General features: G+C 39.8%; 1 protein-coding gene across 3 annotated transcripts in view; it reads left to right on the forward strand.

Moving 5' to 3' along the window:
• Positions 1–18: 18 nt before the first annotated feature.
• PTPRZ1 (protein tyrosine phosphatase, receptor-type, Z polypeptide 1) overlaps positions 19–13,571 on the forward strand; it is a 212,740-nt gene continuing 199,187 nt past the window's right edge. For all 3 annotated transcript variants that reach the window (XM_010838070.1, XM_010838071.1, XM_010838072.1), the window contains exon 1: positions 19–363. In XM_010838070.1, coding sequence (XP_010836372.1) covers positions 306–363 — 58 coding nt within the window. In that variant the 5' untranslated portion in view covers positions 19–305. The remainder of the gene's footprint in view (positions 364–13,571) is intronic.

Genomic DNA, 13,571 nt, shown 5'->3' on the forward strand with positions numbered 1-13,571 from the left:
ACACAGGCGCCGCCGCGCTCCAAGCGCTCAGATCGCGGCCGCCGCCGGCCAGCGAGACCGAGTCTTGGACGCCCGACATGCGCCTCGGCTAGCGACTCCCCCGCCCGCGAGCACCGTGCGTCCTCTCCTCGGTTATTTCTCTCCTTCCCTCTCTTACACACGCACAGACACACGCGCGCGCGCTCACACGCACAACCTCGCACCAGTCCATCCCCCGGAGGAGAAAACATTTCCTTGGCGCCCCCTCCCTCTCCATTCAGACCCGCAGAGGAGCCGCGCGGTGGGAACCCCCAGATCGTCTGGAAATGCTAATCCTAAAGCGCTTCCTCGCCTGCATTCAGCTCCTCTGTGTTTGCCGCCTGGGTGAGTGATAACATTAACATTTCCCCTCCGGGATCGTCTGGGACACGGGTCGGGGGTTTTCAGAACCTTCGGTACTTGCTGCCGCGCCGCCATCTAGCAGGGAGGACAGAGGGACGGCGGACTGGGGCGCCCACCGCGGTGGTCGCGGCGGCACGGCGGGTGTCAGTGGCGCGGGAGGATGCGCCCCCTTCCCACCTCGCACCTCCGCTGCGGTCCACCTGCGAGCAGGAATGGTGCTCCCGCCGCCGAGAGAGGGGGCTTGCCCATCGCGCTCCTTGTCCTCGCAGCTCGTCTCTCTCCTCTTTGCAAAGTGCAGAAAGAGCCTCTTCGATACACATTTTTAAAAAAGATAAATGCAGTCGTGCTGCGGGGCTACGTAGTGTATAGCATTCTTGCTGTTAAGTTCACGCTATGGATATTTGGGGGTTGAATGAGAAATACACGTGTCTGTTGCGAATTAAACACACGCACGCACACACAAACCCCCGAAAGGTAGTAAGAGGAGCAGGCATCAACCTGACTTTTCCGTGTTTTTCTGTACTTTTAATTTCGTCACATTCAAGTCTGGGCATTACTTAAAAAAAAAAAAAAAGTTTTAATCAAAATTTCCGTCAACGTTCTGCCACTGCTGCCAACGTCAGATAGATAGGTTGATACTTATTGGGATTCATCTTAAACCCACCACCTTCCAGGTTACACCTTTAATATTGAAACTGCCTTCTGAAAAAGCCAGGTAGAATACTTACCTGGAATGCAGATCCAAGTGTTCCTAGCATTTTCTGCGAGAATTATAAAACTAGATTTTTGTGTTCTGTTAACGAAATGTCTTTTTTCCTTCGTGAAGATGTTCTATTATGATGGAATATAATAGGTTTGGAGGCATTAACCTGAAAGGTAGAAGATGTACCCCTGTTTGTGAGTACCGGTACTTGACTTGTTTTTCAGTTAGAGGATCCTAATTTGTTTTCTAGGTTGCTCATAATGAAATAGATATTAACCTATGTTTTTCACCCAAGAGATGGTGCTGCTCTTGGCATGGTGATCTTTACAAAAAGAAATAATTTCCATGTTCTAACTAATGGAAATTTCATTGTAAATATGGTGATAGTTGCCAATAGCATGCCAGATACATGGACATGATTTAAATTCTAAAAGCTTTAGGAAAGTGCTCAGGGATGATGTGATGCACATGGTTGACATTTCAAGACTTGCAGGGAATCTGGTCATGGTTTTCTCTAAAACCATACAATTGATTCTGGTGAGGGGAAGACATTTTTTGAAAGTGCTGCGGTCATCGAATACACACCTGTTGAATTAACGTTTCTGTTATAGATCTGTGTTAACAATAAAGCTAGATTCTCCTGGTACTTAAAATCTCACTGTAATATAAAAATAAACTAGAGAATATTTATTTGTATGCCACCTAAACCACATGCCCTGAGTATATTGTGAAGTTTTAAAATTGAGATATAATTTGCATGGCATAATTCATCTTTTTAAATTGTTGAGTTCAGTGGGTATTAGTATATTCACAAAGTTGTGCAGCCTTCCTCATCTACTTACAAAACATTGTAATCAGCCCCCAAAGAAACGTCCATGAACAATCATTCCTCATTCTCTCTGACCCTAGCTCTGGCAATCACTAATCTACTTTCTTTTTCTATGGATGTATCTATTCTGAGCATTTATATAAATAGGACCATATGATATGTGGCCTCTGGTGTCTGGCTTCATTCACATAGCATAGTGTTTTCAAGATTCATTCATGTTGTAGCATGTATGAGTACTTCATTCCCTTTTGTGGCTGAATCCTATTGCATTTCAATACACCATGTTTTGCAAAGGCTTTTCTCAGTAAAGCATTATTAGTAGTAGCCTGTTGCTTGGTGTTTATAGATTTCAGCTTATTGTACATTTTCTTTAATGCTTTGATGATATAAAATTTAACTGGAAAGAATTAAATGAGTTATTTAAGAATATCACAAGTTTATGTGATAATATTGAATGTGAGCTTGCATTAGAACTCAGAATGAGTTTTTTGAGAGTGGCAGGTAAACACTTTCATATCCCTTCCCGCTTTAACAAAGTTGGCGTTTTACATTGTTGCTTACATGGCTTTGGGGCCATGGCTACCTTAGACGGAATGAATATTTGATCTCAGGATAGCACATTTTGAAAAACGAGAGCACATTAGCTACAAATAAGTTTGGTCTCCACTTCAATTATTTTCCTCTCAGCGTCCACTAGCAAATTTGTGGATGTGTTTTATTACTCATCTTTAAAGTCTTTGGAGCCAATGAGAGGACTGGCATGTGTCGTATATGCTCAGGAAGGTCCACCCACTGAGACTTGCTGTGCAGGTTGACGGCTCCAATCCTTACCATTATCCAGAACAAGATGTAGAATTCATAAGGTGTTCATTGTTAGCGATTTAGAATGTCATAATGACCTTATCCAGAGAAGGCAATGGCACCCCACTCCAGTAATCTTGCCTGAAAAATCCCATGGACGGAGGAGCCTGGTAGGCTGCAATCCACGGGGTCGCTGAGGGTTGGACATGACTGAGCGACTTCACTTTCACTTTTCACTTTCATGCATTGGAGAAGGAAATGGCAACCCACTCCAGTGTTCTTGCCTGGAGAATCCCAGGGACAGGAGAGCCTGGTGGGCTCCTGTCTACAGGATCACACAGAGTCGGACACAACTGAAGTGACTTAGCAACAATGACCTTAGCACTTTTGTCTCCAGAATGTCCTGATATTTTGAATTGGACATAGGGACCAATTGCTTATTTTAAATAACTCTCCAAACAGAAAACTCTTCATCAGATTATTTGGAGTAAAACGAATTCTTTCTTTCGAAATTACTACTAGAGATCATTTTAGTTCAGATGGCAAAGAATCTGCCTGCAATGTAGGAGACCCAGGTTCGATCCCTGGGTCACGAAGATCCCCTGGAGAAGGGAGTGGCTACCATTTCCAGTATTCTTGCCTGGAGAATCCTATGGACAGAGGAGCCTGGCGGGCTACAGTCAGTCCATAGGATCGCAAAGAGTTGGACACGACTGAGCAACACTTTCACTTTTCATGGGTTTTGGGGGGGAGGGGGAGTAAGTGGGGGCTTTAAAACTATCTGTGAGTTCATCTATTTGTATAATCATATCAAGATTGGCCTGAGGCCTCAAATGTTTTTGCCAAAATTAGTTAGATCACAGTTCTTAAACTTTAGGGCACATCAGAGTCACCAGGAGAGCTTGTTAGAGCACACATTGTGGGGGCCCACCCCGAAGAGTTTCTGATTCAGTAGGTCTGGGGTGGGGCCAAGTATCTCAATGTCTAACAAATCCCCATGATATACAGGTGCTACCAGTCCAGGTCCACACTTTGACAGCTGCAGAGCTAGTTTGACATTTAAATGTCCATAAAGTTTCTGGACTATTAACAGTTTTTCACTGTGGACTTGATTTCTGATACCTGACAATATTGTTTTTTAAAAAATCACATGAGGAACACAATATGTAATGTTATTCAACTGAAGATGATTCTTTATCCAAGAGGCAGAAAATAAAGATGACTCCAAGTTAATTCCCTAAGTGAATTTGGACGTTCTCTAAAATAATTGAGAGGCTTTCTATGAGGTGGAGAACTAATGTAATGATTGTATAACTCTATTATTTAATTATGACCCACCAAACAGGTAATGGGAAAATCTACAGTCGCTTCCTGTAAGGAGGCTTAACTATGAGTCATGGAGGAAAAGTAGGTATGTGAGGAGCGTCTTAAGGAGGAATAGTTTCTTTCAACTAATGAGAATTCAGAATCTTTGAATTAAGTGAGTTATAGCCATGCAAGGTACACTAAACTAAAATGTTTAAATAGTACTGTTAAATTTGAATCAAATTCCGAACTTTTACGTCATGTATTACTGCTTTAAGGGCCACATTAACTACAAATTATACCCAGTTCCTCTGCAAGAATTAATTGCTTAATTTATCTTGAGTGTGAAATCAGTACAATCCAGTATGTTGTGGCTCTCAGCTTGGTCTGTTTATCTTCAGAAGACAGATTGTAACCAGGGACAGAAAATATTCTTGCCTTTCCTCTCCCAATAATAACTAGTCTCCATTCAAAAAATTAATTACTTTTGATTTGCAGAGTAGTAATTTTCTTTATTTCATCTCTCTCTCCTTTTTATGTAGACTATAGACTATTCACTTATGTTCACATGTCTGCACTAGACGTTTGGGAACTTGCTGATAATTTTATGTTGTGGGAATTTTGCTTCTGGCAAAAATACAGATTTTTCTGGAAGCATGAACTGCATTTCTTCATTCCGCTGACTCTGAGGAGATTTGAGTTTTGTCTTACCTGGTAGCATTGCTTGACTACTGACTCGCCAACTGTTTAGACTGTTGTATGGAAATGAACCTCCCTCCTTCAGGACGAGAGGACCTCAGAGGAAGAGTTTGATTGAGAAGATGAGCTTGTGTTTTAGTTCTGTTTACCATGTACTCAGAGTTTGCCAGGTGCAAACCCAGTGCTGAACAAGTTACATAGATTTGCTCATTTCACTCTTCCCCAAACTTTTTCAGATAGGTGTTTCATTTTACACATCTTTCAACTGAGGGAACTGAAGCACAGAGAAGTCAGATGACTTACCAAATGTCACACAGCCTGTCTCAGTCTGTGTGTTCTAACTCTCAAGTGTGAGACTCCTTTCATTCCTGGGAGATCAGTTTGCTGTTTGGAATTTACTAATTCATTTCATATAAGAGGTGATGCTACATTTCACGTTCCCATTTACTTTCTTGCAGATCTCCATTCATGACTTTTTCCATGTGCTCCCATATTACTTTCTGTCTCCCTCTTTTTTTAAAAGAAGGCATAATTTATCATTTCTAATGTACCATTGGAAAGTTTTGACAAATGCATGTAGTCAGGTAACAACCACCGTGATCCAAATATGGAAATTCCCATCCATACTGTTTTATTTATTTATTTTAATATATATTTATTTTTGCTTGCATCAGGTCTTAGTTGCAGCAAGTGGGCTTCTCCTTCGTTGCAGTCACTTAGTTGCCCTGCAGCATGTGGTATCTTAGTTCCCTGACCAGGGGTTGAACCCGCGTCCCTTGCATTGGACAGTGGATTCTTAATCACTGGACCACCAGGGAACTCCCCATACTATTTTAACTACTCCTCCATTGCAAGTTTCCTAAGTACCTGGCATCTGGTAGGCACTGATAATTAAGCAGCACATCAGTGTCCAAAGTCTTAATACTCATTACCTTCAGTCCAGCTGATCTGAATCAGTCCCCACGTTGAACACCTCCTTTAAGTCTCACTTTGAAGATATTTTCTTCTTTTAGAACTAGTTGAGAATAAGTCTTCCAAAAATCTCTCTTAATGTGTTAAATATCTTAACTTTAAAATATTTTAAAATGTTTCCCACTTCATGAAGTGAGAATGATAAAAGTCAGAACCAGTTTTAACTAGACATAGGTACTTCCGATTGTGCTTTAACATTTAATGTCTTGTTGGGAGTAATTCCTGGCAGCAGCCACAAGTTACAAAAGGAAATCAGTTTTTATCTGAGTTTGTAATTCTTTGGAGGCGTGTATAACGTCCATATAGGCATTAAGGGACAAATTATTTGATCATATGGCACAGTCCTAAAACACTTCTATTTTAGAACCGTGCTATGCAGTGCCATGGCCACTAGGCGTAAGTGGCTGTTTAATTTGAAATTTATTGAAATGCATTGATTCAGTCCCTCATTCACGCCAGCCCCATTTCAAGTGCTTAGTGGGCATATGTAACTAGTGACTGCTGCATGGGGTAGTGCACACAGAGAATATTTCTATCTCTGCAGAAAGTCTATTAAACAGCGCTGCTTTAGAATCAAAAGTTGATCAAGTATTCGCTGCTTTAGAATCAAAAGTTGATAAAGTATTGATTGATAGTACTGATGAAAAGTCAACTCAGCTAAAAAGACTCCTAGAGTCATTAAAATTATTTGAAATGTAGACATGTTGATTATTTTTGGCCTGTGCTGTGTCAGCCATACAGAAATCACAGAGACATTCTGGTGGCTGGAAATAGAGCAGCCATAGATGAAGGAAGTTAAAGGGCCACTTTGTGGCCTTTAGGGACTGGTTACTGGGAGCGAAAGAGATGAGCTGATGTCCCAGGAGTGAGAGCTGCCATAACTCCTTTTCTGCATTTGTTCTAACATTCACTGTGTTGCTTTGCATGCCTCTGCCTGTCTCCCCTAGACAAGCTAGGCAAGCTTCTTGAGAGCAAAGACTGTGTTTCATTCGCCCTTTGACTTAGCTTTCTTGGACTTAGCACCTGTAATGGGTGCTTAATAAATCTTTAATGCAGAAGGTCATAGAGAGACAGTACTGTGAGGCTTCTTAGTAATAGCTTTTTGCTGTTGAGATCAGCCAGTTTCCTCTGGCATTTCCTTCTTTTTGATTCTGATTTCAATTTGAAGTTAGGTCAGCCTTGATCTTTAGCCATCCATCTTTAACGCCACTCCTGGCACCAGACCTTCGTTTTCTTTGGTTCTCCCAGAAATGCACCTAAGCATCACCTAGATCCTGACGCTATCTGTGAATAAGAAGTACAGCCCGCATGACAGGTGCTGCAGGTGTAGTGGCAGAAGCAATTTTGAGTGAGCATTTAATAATTCTAGGTGAGTTGGCAGCAATGAAGCTCGGATATGTCCTGGGAGCAGGGCATCAAGCCAGTGTGTGTGTGTGTGTGTGTGTGTGCACGCACGCGTGTGCACACGCTCACATGCTTACCTGTTAGGGAGACAGGGCAGTGGGGGTGAGGGATGGTCAGTAGTCAGTAATGAAAAATGCAGTATCTTGATCCCATGAAGACAGTATTCTTAGTCAATCAGAAACCATCATGTTGGATGAAGTCTTCTCTGGTCAAGCTGGCCCTAAGAGGTAGTGGCCCAAGTCAGTTCTGGAATGCAGATCAATGACAGGAAGTGCAGTCACCTTGTGTCAATATTCGTGCTTTAGCAATCTGTCTGTTTTGTCATTAATCCCAGAGGTGATGTATTGCACCTAGTTCAGCCCTGCACAGAGCAGATATTCCACGAATATTTGAATTTAGTTGAATTCAAGTGGAACAGGGCATGGAATGAGTTAGAAATTTTCACAAGAGTCAAAAACAGAAAAAGAGATTTGCTCTTTGATTAGGATCTTTGCTGTATTTTCTTCTCACTCACCTTTTTTTTTTAATTGGCTTCTGTTTCCTTTATACCCTACTTCCTTTGAGCAAGAATTTAAAGGTGAAAAGAAATTCAACATAGCTCAGCACTGTGATAAAGAGTTTGATAGGAAGGAAATTGATACTATTTGATATCCTTATTTAAAAATATTTTTGATGTGTTAATATAATTTGGGGAATTTGGTAGTTAACGTAATTTTTAAATTATGTATTAACATTTCTTTCTGCCTAAAAATTCTAATATGTTAACATGGGAAGAGTGTCTTTTTTTATTGTTTCTGATACTTCCACACAGATATTAGAGTAAATGTGATTAATCAGAGTCCTGGTTAATGGGAACTTTCTGGTTTCATTCAATAAGCAAGTATTAATTTATGTACACATTGACAAAAGTAAATTTTTTACAAGTTTCCTTGGAAATATTGTCTTTACATATTTGAAAAAAATGATTTATTAATTAGCAAGAAAGAAGGATTTTCTATTAAAATATTCATAAACAGTGTCCACTGGTGCCTTTCCATTCTTGGAGAATCGTTCTAGCCTTCCCCACTTAAGTTCACAATTTTTCTGTTCTTTGACCATCACTGACCAAACTGCTTGTTTTTTGATGCTGAGAGCGCTAACGTATTTATTTAAAGATGGGTCTTCATACTAGACCTTTTGTTTGAGCTGATTAACTTAGTACCTTGAGCAGGAATAAAAGAAAATGTTGCTGTTTAGAATGCCCTCTTTTTGCAGAGATCCTGGTCACCACTAGAGTCCCAGTTATGTGTTTGGAATAACAAAATGCTGGCCAGATATAAGGAACTTTCTGGATTATCTCACGGTTTTCAGTCACCTGGTCAGCAAATTAAAAATCATTTCTGTAATGACGTTTTTGCCCTTGCATTCTGACACTGCATCTTCTTGAATAGGACTCCTAAGTGTGGCAACTCACCTGGCACACAGAATTGTGCAGAATCTTGGTCTGCCCGTTGGAGTGCACTGCACACATGATCTCCTCATCATGTTTGTTTTGGTGTGATAGAAGGTTGATAACCCTTGGTCTAGGTCAGTGGTTCTCAGTCATGGCTGTACTTTGAAATTGTCTGGTGTTAACGGGTCGAATGTTTATTTTCCCCCAACATTCTTCTTATGTTGAAAGCCTAACCCCTCAGTATGATGGTATTTGGAGGTGGGACCTTGGAGAGATCATTTGTTTTAGATGACATCATGAAAGTGGAATCCCGTTGATGAGATTAAGGCCCTCATAAGAAATGAGAGACCAGAGCGCTTTCTTTCTACCTAGTGAGAACACGGAGAGAAGGCAGCTGTCTGTAAGCCAGGAAAAGCACTTTCTCCAGGAACCAAATCTTCTAGCCCCTCGCACTTGGATTACTCAGTCTCTAAAACTGTAAGAAATAAATGTTTAAACCATCCAATCTATGGTATTTTTATAGCAGCCTGAGCTGACTGTATACTAGGGGAACTTTGAAAACATACTGATGTCTGGCTCCTACCCTGGATCAAGTACATGTGAGAGTGTGGGCCCCAGACATGAGTATTGTCTTAAAACTCCCCAGGTAGATTACAGAGTATGGCTGGTGTTTAAAATGACAGATCTGGGTCAACCTCGTGATACTACTAAATCTTAGTTCATTTTCATTAAGGTAGCTATGTTGGCAAGTTTCATGCCATCCTAAAACAAAGCTAGTGCCACAGGACAAAAGCCCTGGAAAACTTCCCATCCCTCCCCCCTCTTCTTAAGGCAGTTTCAGTTTCAGAGTAACCCTAGGCGGAGGAGTATGGACTATAGTGGTTGACCTCATAGTCTTTGAAGTCCAGAGGAACTTCAGGAGGCCAGACAGTCTTGGAGTTGGTCCAGAGATTCAAGTCTGTCAGCAGATGGGAGGATTACTGAACCACTTGGAGATGGGAGACTCGGGTGCATTTATCAGGGCATGGACACATAGTATTGTTTGTTTTGTCAATAATACGTATTCTTACTGTTTAATTCAGTGGTTTGTTTTCTTTCTCCATGCATAATTTGTTAGAGTCAGGGTTATTGTTTTCTCTTATCTAGTAGATACAAGATCTAGCTGTATCTTTTCATTTCAGCAATTTATTTTGTGGGTGTGTTTTTTATATTACATTTTCATTATTTGCCAGGTCTAGGCTGTTTGTTTTTACCATATTTGAAAAGCACTAATAACCCCATTTTAAAGTTAACAAAGAACATTTTTAGATGGTCCAAATAACTGTTTTAATATTTTTAATCTTAAATGACTAAATGGTGAGAACACAAGCACATATCAATTCATTGAATCTTTACTGAGCACACTGTTTGTGATAAATATTCTCCTAGAGAGAATATTCCTCTAGCATCTGTTAAACCTTTGGAAGAGAGAAAGATCCATACATAAGTAGCTCTCATACTTGGCAGAGTTTGTAGAATATGAAAGTGTGAGTTGTGTGAGAGTGTAGACTAAACTCACCTCTGGGAACAGTTCTAAGAGGAGATGGGGTTGGTGGAGATCCTGAAGGGTGAAAGGATAGGTCTTCAAGGGTCACTGTTTGGGAGGGTATTAGTGGTAAAAAGGATGGCATGCACAGAAGCATGGAATGAAAATAATAACGTGATGTTTTGAGGGAGGAACAAATTGGGAAGGGTGTGTATTAGTGGAATAGTTTCAAATGGTAGGTAGGATTTTGGAATTTATCCCATATATGAGGGGGAGCTATTGAAGTGTTTTGAGCAGTGGAATGACTCGAGTAGGTCTCTTTTCTTTAGGAAGATGACTTCAGTATATCAGTGTAGGGTGGATTGATGCGGAGTGAGACTAGGAATCAGGAAGCTCAGGTAAAAGACTGTTACCCTGTGTAATGGTGGAAATGTGATAGATCATTTGGAGGTATAATAAGACCCTCCTCTTTATATAGTAATTGAATGTTTAAAAGTATTTCAAATACATTGCCTCCTATGACATGTGTCATTGGTATGATGGCTCGGACTTGATGTCATTCTTACTTACTCTGGAGAGCAAGTCCTTGGTGGTCCTCGGTGGAATGTCCTCTCTGGAAAGGTGAAGATGTAGCTAGGACCGTTTAAAGTCAGAGAAATACCAGGGAAGGAGAAATGGAGGCAGCAAATACATACAGTTCTATAGAGTTTGATAATTGGAAGAAAGAGACATAGAGGAAGATAGTGTGAAGACTGCTTATTTATTGACTAGTAGAACAACAAATTGGTTACCTCAAGACGGAGGAATTGATGGTAAACATTTCCTCAGAACTGATTAACTCAGCGCCTCGAGAAGTAATAAGAAGAAATAGTGCTGCTAAAAACGATCTATTTTTATTGATTTTAGTCACAACTCTTAAAAAAGCTTTTTTTTTTTTTTAAGGATAGGAGGGATTTGAGTATATTCATGGTGTCAGGTTAACTTTAGTGTCTTATCAAAACTCTCTACTTCATTCACCTTTAAAATCCTTGTGTTTGGCCTTTTTAAAATGAGCACAGGTACATTGTGACATTTCAGTCAGCTGTCTGCCAGTAAGTAGGCTTTCTTAATATCCATGATTTCGGATTACTTGAAGGCTATCACATTCCTATCACATAAGCTGATACCTTTGTATACTGCTGGCAGCTGGTGTTTTACATAAAAACAGTGCAGTGGGAAAATGATCCAGAAAATAGTCTTCCTAGAATTTGTTTTAAAGTTGATTTTAGCAATCTTTTTCTTTCAAATCATGAAAGATGGAATAGGATTTTATCTATTGTATATCTCTTAAGATGTATAAGAATGCATGAAGTGGTAAATTAATGAATCATGAAGTTTCAGATGGCAGCTATCAAGGATAGAAATGTAAGCATATTTTCCTTGTGTAATGAAAAAATACAGCTATATTATGTTGTATGAGTTGAATGCAAGGCTTTTGTATTTAAAATGTATGGCTAAATGAATTCATGAGTAATATTTGGGTACAGTCAAGTTTCCTTGGCTTTCAGAGTGGGGAAATGACATTTAGTATATATAATACTTTATTATATAAATATATTTATAAGTATATATGCATATATTATGTTTGTGTGTGTGTGCATGCTCACTTGCTCAGTCATGCCTGACTCTTTGTGACTGCATGGACTGTAGCCCTATACTGGAGTGAGTCACCACTTCCTACTCCAGGGGATCTTCCCTACCCAGGGGTCAAACCCAGGTCTCTTGTGTCTCTGGCATTGGCAGGTGGATTCTATACCACTGCACCACCTGGGAAGCCATATATTGTGTAGATATGCATATACACATGATAAATAAATATGGATATATACTATACACACACACACATGCATGTTTTCTTGCTTCTCAAAACTGATACTGACTTGTTAAGCATTCAAAGATGATATCTTTGGGAAAAATCATTAAGTATAATGAAAGGAATTGTCCAGGATATTTTAAGCCTGACTTTTCCTTCCTCCTGTGTAAAGAAAGGAGAGGAAGAAGGTCTGTCTTTTCCTGTGACCTGAATACAGTGCTGTTCTCCAAAGGGGTTGAGTCCGGTTGTGATCAATGGAGCTCATTTCACCAACCTCACTGAACAGCCACTGTGTGCTTATCGCTGTGCTTGACTTCAGTAGTTTTTCTCTTTGAGGAGTTAATCTGATTACAGATATAAAACATAACCTAGTGGGAGCATATTAGAATAGAGAATAATGAAATACATGTTAGATTGTATGAATCAGATTTTAAGTCTGTGAAAGTCATTTAAAAATACAAAATAAAGATGTGAATTCATTTTAAAAAACGTCTCTGTGAGCAAATGAGCAGCAGTTCCTCTTTTTTGAACATGGAGCATTTACTGTTTCATTCAGTAATTTTAAGCTTTTTTTGTGTTCCCTTCAATATTTCTACTCTACCACATTCAAAATAAGTAGCAAAATATATAGGCAAAATGTGTGGGTTAAAACACTCTTGTATGTTCTCTTCAACATTACTTACTGCTAGGAAAATGTCACGTAATTTACATAGTTAAGTCTGTCCCGAGTTGAGGGTAACTTTTTGGTGGTGGCAGCTGCTATTCTGTGACAAAGGTAAACACTTGGTGCTATAATTCAAAGAAAGAATTGATATGCATATGATTCTTAGTTAAAAGTCTATCAGAATGGGACAGGAATTTTGGACATAGATAGCAGTGCTGTCTGCTAAATGGATTCCTGGAAAGAAGCACAAAGAATGAAGTCATGTTAAATTAGCCAGTATGGTTAGTGCATGTTGTCCTGAAATCCGTTATGAAGCAGTACAACCTGGGCATCATCCATCCTGCAAGAGAATATCCCATAATGCTTCTCTCTTGCCTGTGGTTCCAACTTATTTTCTTGCTAACTTTTCATTACATTTTAGTCATTTAGTATTCTTGGCAGAAGAGATCAAGAACACACAAGATGCTTCTTTGTTCCTCAATAGTTTATTCAGAATTTTACCCCAACCCCCTCCATCCCCCTCCAAAATGACTGAACATCCGTATAAAAGTATTCCGGTTCTGTACTTCCCAGGAACTTTTCAAGGTGGCTGTTTTCTCCTCTTCTCCCCCTTTCCTCCCCTCTCTACTCCATGTTTTAAAATTAGAATTTTATAGCATCTATTTGAAAAAATAAAAGAACTGTTAGTTTTTACAAACATGATAAGAGATTAAGTTATATTCAACACAATAGCTTTCAAGCAAGTGAAGATAAGAAAATGTTTAGCCAAATACTCTCTCTGCTAATGATAATGGCATATAAACCCTTTTACTGGGAGAGGGGTTGGGTCTTTTCTGAATACTGGCGGAGAATGCGTACTTCCACATTGTGAGTTTTCCCTTTTCATACATGGGGAGTGCTGACTTTTTAAAACATGAGGCTTTGAGACTGTCATACACAGTCTGCTGGAGATTTGTTTGGGTGATTGCATTGCTGGAGAAAACTCACTGAAAGTAGGTCATCAA

This window comes from Bison bison, unplaced genomic scaffold, assembly GCF_000754665.1.
Source record: "Bison bison bison isolate TAMUID 2011002044 unplaced genomic scaffold, Bison_UMD1.0 scf7180017864089, whole genome shotgun sequence".
Classification (NCBI taxonomy): domain Eukaryota; kingdom Metazoa; phylum Chordata; class Mammalia; order Artiodactyla; family Bovidae; genus Bison; species Bison bison.